Source organism: Notothenia coriiceps, unplaced genomic scaffold (genome assembly GCF_000735185.1).
Source record: "Notothenia coriiceps isolate Sejong01 unplaced genomic scaffold, NC01 NC01_scaffold00026231, whole genome shotgun sequence".
NCBI lineage: Eukaryota > Metazoa > Chordata > Actinopteri > Perciformes > Nototheniidae > Notothenia > Notothenia coriiceps.
In genome coordinates this window covers 1-5,548 of record NW_011358932.1, presented here as the reverse complement: position 1 = coordinate 5,548, position 5,548 = coordinate 1, and the positions used below count along the sequence as shown (strand labels likewise).

At 41.0% G+C, this 5,548-nt stretch overlaps 1 protein-coding gene across 1 annotated transcript; it reads left to right on the top strand.

Annotated features, from left to right (window-relative positions):
• Nucleotides 1–367: 367 nt before the first annotated feature.
• On the top strand, nucleotides 368–3,377 carry chchd10 (coiled-coil-helix-coiled-coil-helix domain containing 10). Its single transcript, XM_010784252.1, has 4 exons — nucleotides 368–541; nucleotides 1,449–1,668; nucleotides 2,725–2,866; nucleotides 3,113–3,377. Exons 1-4 carry the CDS (start codon nucleotides 504–506, stop codon nucleotides 3,130–3,132), a joined length of 420 nt encoding a protein of 139 aa, XP_010782554.1. The 5' UTR covers nucleotides 368–503; the 3' UTR covers nucleotides 3,133–3,377.
• Nucleotides 3,378–5,548: the final 2,171 nt, after the last annotated feature.

The window sequence follows — 5,548 nt, the reverse complement described above, 5'->3', positions numbered from 1 at the left end:
TGTCTCATTATACTGCACTGTGAATGCATTAAAAGTAAATATAAGTCATCATGAACACATCTGTCCATCAGACAGAGTGCTGCTGTGCCTCCTGTCATTATTAATGGACGTCTCTTTAAAATGACCGCTCAGAGGAGAGGATTTCTTATTTCTCTAACCGCCTGCTGCTTCCACTCCTCTCTCCTCGGTTCCTCCGCTCTCATCTCCTGTTGGCGTGACTAAGACACGAGGATAGGAGTCGAGGAGGGGAAATTAGTGAAATGAGAAAGGCCCATATACGTCCATGAGTTAAGATGGAATGAAATGATGATTCACACTCGTACAGTAGGTGGCGGTATGCACCTTTACATTTGTTTGCAATCCGCCAAAAACTGAGAGAAGAAGAACAAGGTCGCGCAGTGACATCCATGCAGTGACCAGAGAAGCATTTTCTGGAAGCACCGACAGAGTTCTCCGGTTCTTCAATCCAGTTTATCACAATCCGACTGTGTGTAGTCTCAAAGATGAGAGGAAGCCGCAGCCGCGCCTCAGCTCCAGCCAGGTAACACCTTGGCTTTATACATTCTATGGTAACGCATGTACAGAAACCCACAGTCTGAGGGGAGGGGGGGCGGGCAGGCATAGCAGATGGTCTCATGTGTCCTGTTTGCAGGTAGTACGAATTCAGACTTTAACAGATTTGACATTACAGCCTAGTTTGTCAGTATTCTGGCTAATAACTACATTATACTCAGGATGGCTTTGATATGTATCCTAATTGTTGTTGCGTCATTCGTTACTGAGACCATGTTATGCCAGAGTGAAGTTCTTGGCAAGGTCACTACTTTATATAAAACATGCTTCTTTTAGGCAAGTCAAATGGAGATGTGGTTTGTCTTGTTATGTTTTTATTTTTATCAATGGCATTGATGGAAGAGCTACTCAGATCTTGTACTCAAGTAAAAGTAGAAGTACCAGAGTGAAGGAATAAATACTCTGGTACAAGTAAAAGTCCTGCATTCAAAATGTTATTCAAGTAAAAGGACAAAAGTATTGGCAACAAAATATATTTGCTTGCAGGTGATTTTCATACCTGAACAATCACCATTACCTGTTTCCTACTTCTCGAGGGTGAACGTCCTGTAACAGTTATTAATATACACAGGTTCCAGCAATGTTAAGGCTTCACTTGGTACCTTGTACAATACATTTGACTTGAAATCTGATTACTTTTAACATTTTATTGATTTAAAAAAAGACTACAGCTGAGACATTGTTATTGCATGGCATTTTATGAAGGTATAATTCCTAATTATTATATATCATAATTAAAATGTCTTCTACATCTGATTGGAATATAAGATGTTGGTCTACAGTGGTTTTGTGTTTATAAAGACACACAGGCTTTGTACCATACGTCATGTCCATTTAAGCCTGTCTAATGCAAATGTTTTTGCTTTTCTTTGTAGCCATCCTGTATCCCATGCTCCGGCTCCAGCTCATGCGCCTCCCGCTGCCCTGGCCCCGGCCCCCGCTCCGTCCCAGGGCCCGGGCCTGATGGCCCAGATGGCCACCACAGCTGCTGGTGTGGCAGTGGGTTCCGCTGTGGGCCACGTAATGGGCAGCGCCCTCACAGGAGCGTTCAGCGGGGGCAGCAGCAGCCCTGAGCCAGCCAAGCCCACATACCAGGTAAGAGAAGCATAATCACTCGTAGGATTAGGGTGGCAGGGCACAGGCTTTACTGACTCCAACATGTCAAATCAGGTCATCGGTTCTTCTGGAGGTGCTTCTGTCTGGTGAAAGTCTGACTGGTCATGGTGTGTTTTCCTCCGTAATGGTTCAAAAGTAGAATTTTCTCCATCCGGCCAAAGGATTTGAAATGTAGAGCCCCCTGCAGATTATCATTAGAACATTGCAAAGAAAAGGAGTTCCTGCTTTGAGCTTTTTTATTTAAGGTTTGGATTGGTCAGTTAAGACACTGAGACAGATTTGACTACAGAGAGCCCCACTGACCAGAGCATCAATAATAATACATACCATTTTGCAGCGGAAGTGTTAACCTCCTTTTTCATATGGTGTTGGATATTATAAACAATACAAATATGTATTTTTTTAAATAATTATTTACTGCAACAACAAAGTAAAGTAAAATGAATGAGGACAATAAAATGTCATAGGCCAAACGTGTATATTTATAAAAAATATTAAATGATCTCTTAAGAAGAAAAAACAAATTACATTGCAAGGCCGATTTTAGTTGGATTTATTCATTTAGATAAACCCTAGAGAACCCTGAACCATGCTATGAATATGATAATTTTGACATATTATATGGAGAGACAATATATTGGGCAGGATATCATAAAAGTATCAAAAAGTATATTAGTTAGCATGAATAGTTTGGAACAGATTCATTTTAGTTTTTTTTTTTATCAGATGCTTCGAAATTAAATGATAATTACGATAAAAGTAGTAGCCAGGATCACCATGTTGAAATATTTCCTTTTTTCTTTATGTATGTACAGCATGAACGGCTACTTGGGTCAAACAGGAGATCCACCAAGTATGCGTATTGATTTTAAATGTATTTTTTGTTGTTCATTGAAAGTAATACCCAGATTGTTGCTTGAGAAGTTGCTGTAAGCGAAGCTGACGACTGAGTGTGACCTCAACCATGAAGCCCATTCAGGAGTTTGACTGTGAAATGTCGGATTCAAATGTTCTTCCTTGCTCGTATCATCCTAGGAGCCCCCCCGGCCCACTCAGGCCCAGCCCGGCCCCTGTAACTTTGAGGTCAGACAGTTCCTGGACTGTGCTACCGGCCAGTATGACCTGAGTCTATGCGAGGGCTTCAGCGAGGCTCTCAAACAGTGCAAGTTCTCCCACGGTGAGTGTGCTGAAGGATGGATGGAGCCACATAAAACACTGCTCAAAACATCCCGAGGCATCTGCTTTTTTAATATGAAATTCTTCATGTGTGCTTCATGTGGAAGACTTACTGCTTTGGTTCTCCTGGCACCTGATCATACAGTTTTACAGTAGTATAATTTCTCAGTAGAAGCTACAGAAACTCGTTGGACATAAAAAGACGTAATTTGATTAAAAATCATGTGTATCTCTTTTTTTTCTGCAGGTGTGACGTCGCTGGTGTGAAGAATGGTGATCAGCTGTCAAGTCGGACATATCTCAATAATGAAACTTACTGTAGAAATGACCACATTCTAGCACATAGATGTGAACGTACCTCAGGCAGAGAGCATGTTGGTTTTGTTGATTGATGACCGTGTAATGTATACATACATTACTATAATGTACAAAATGTTTTTGGTATGTACAGGCAAGAACCTTTAATAAATAGCTGCTATGACCTTGCACATAATGTCAGTGTATTTTCCTTATTCCTGTCATGTCGTGTTTTTAGCCTGTATATATACACAGGGCTCTCAAGTTTTGAACAGAGTTCAGAGTGAGATTTTGGCAGCGGTGTTTGGTACTCCAACTTCTGGCTCCCCTCAAAGTTCCCATGAAGCCCTCTACCGCGAATGTCAAAGGGGGGGGTGCTAGTGGAGTGCACGCGTCTCACACAAGCCTAGTTTGGTGGGCGGTACCCTGGAAAGAAATCTCTGTGTGAGAAATACAAGGTGTGGCGTGTGAATGGAGTGAAATGCGTGTGTCTCATGCCAAATGCGTGAGACTTGAGAGCTTTGTATACATATACAGTATACAGGCTTGGGGAGCAACGGTTTACATGTAACGAGATTACCTAATCAGGACACAAAAACTGCTTCGTTTACAATCGGATTACTAGCAGGATTACAATGTTGCAATCCATCTGATTTAATGGTTACTGACAGAAATCTCCTAGATTATGAACAATTGTGTTATTGCACTAGAAATAACTTCAACCCTATGCTTCAACCCCACAACATCAGATATTATTAAACTACATAAAGCGCTTCCTCAAGAATATGTGCTTATGTCGAGACATGTTATGACTCCCCAAACTATACAGCCACAACTGCCCTCATTATTCATTAAAGGGATATTAGTCCTGGACGAAACATGCAATAATCCCTTGATAAGGAAGTGTACGTCTCACTGAAAAATGATTTCCTGGTAGACAAAACAGAAATGAGATCCTACATAAATTGGACAATCAATCCATTAATAAACTAAGAACTTTGTATCTAACATTCGCTTTGGGCTACCTCCCAAAAAAAACAAAAACACTTAAACAATATGTATCCCTAAGGAATTGCTTAGAGTGTATCGTGGATGAATGTGGATATGTTGTCCCAATTCCTATAAAGTTTGTAAAAAAAAAAAATGAGTCCGCCTGACTGTACCTTGGCACATTGCCCTCAGTTGTGGTACATCCGGTTCTGCTTTCAAAATAAAGCCGTACGACATGTTTTCTTAGCATCAGGCCATGTTTTCATCGGTTTTTAATTCACTGCATATTCTTTGTTATTCTGACGAGTTTACATTTTCTGCAAACAAAATCTCAAAATTAAAATAATTTCAATTTGACATTCTTAGAGCATTGTTTTATTCAGTTATGAGTGTATAGGTGTATACCATATACTGTATAAAGGTGTGTATATACACACACACACAGACACACACACACACACACACACACACACACACACATATACTTTTTATGTGTTAGCAGAGCTTCTGTGAACCATAAATAGAAAGTATTAAACCCATTTGAGCATTTTTTTATTTAACTTTCAAATATTAAGCACACAAATCAAGATACAATATTAAGAAATATAAATATCACCCTCCACAATAAGAACATCATACCAGCTGAAGAAATATTACTTTAGTTTGAACGTTACTTTTTGAACTCACTGAACATATTTTGAAATCTACAACCGGAAGCAGTAGACTCGGCTGCTCTCCTGTCGCTGGACTCTGGTCTCCATACAGTTTCGGCAGACTTGACTCCAGCAGACTTCAGAATGCCTTTCGTCGACATTCAGAGTAACCTGCCGGCCGGCTCCTTCTCGGAGGACTTCCTGAAGAAGCTGTGCTCCTGCACCGCTGCCGCTCTGGGGAAGCCCGAGGAGGTGAGTGCCTTCCCGGCCAGGAGCTGCAGGAGCCCCGCGGGGTGAGGCTGGGCTGCGTGAGTCCTGCTGTGGTCATACAGTCTGGGCACATGTGCCTCTCATGCTTTCAGCAGGATTAACGTTCCTAGCAGTTTTACATGCGTTTACCAATAACTCTAACCTACACATAGCTGTTTTAATTAGTGGAATAGAGGCTTTTCCAGCACATCAACACTTTCTCACCAGTTCCTCTTAATTGTAATGGCTGGAAGGGTCCATTCACATAAAGTCACAGTAGGCTATAACAGTTATTATTGCATACTAGTTACATTACACATATGACCCTAGGTTTTGTCTGCAGTCATACATACATTTGCCAGTATGCAGCGGTGGGAGAAGTACTCGGATACCAGAGTACCAAGTACCAGAGTGTAGGAATACTCTGTTACAAGTAAAAGTCCTGCATTCAAAATGTTACTCAAGTAAAAGTACAAAAGTATTAGCATCAAAAT

Excerpts from the sequence above, each read along its gene's own strand:
- chchd10 (XM_010784252.1), top strand. The coding sequence starts at position 504 with ATGAGAGGAAGCCGCAGCCGCGCCTCAGCTCCAGCCAG. Across the intron at positions 542-1,448 it reads CGCGCCTCAGCTCCAGCCAG|CCATCCTGTATCCCATGCTC; the intron begins GTAACACCTTGG and ends TTTTCTTTGTAG. Across the intron at positions 1,669-2,724 it reads CAGCCAAGCCCACATACCAG|GAGCCCCCCCGGCCCACTCA; the intron begins GTAAGAGAAGCA and ends GTATCATCCTAG.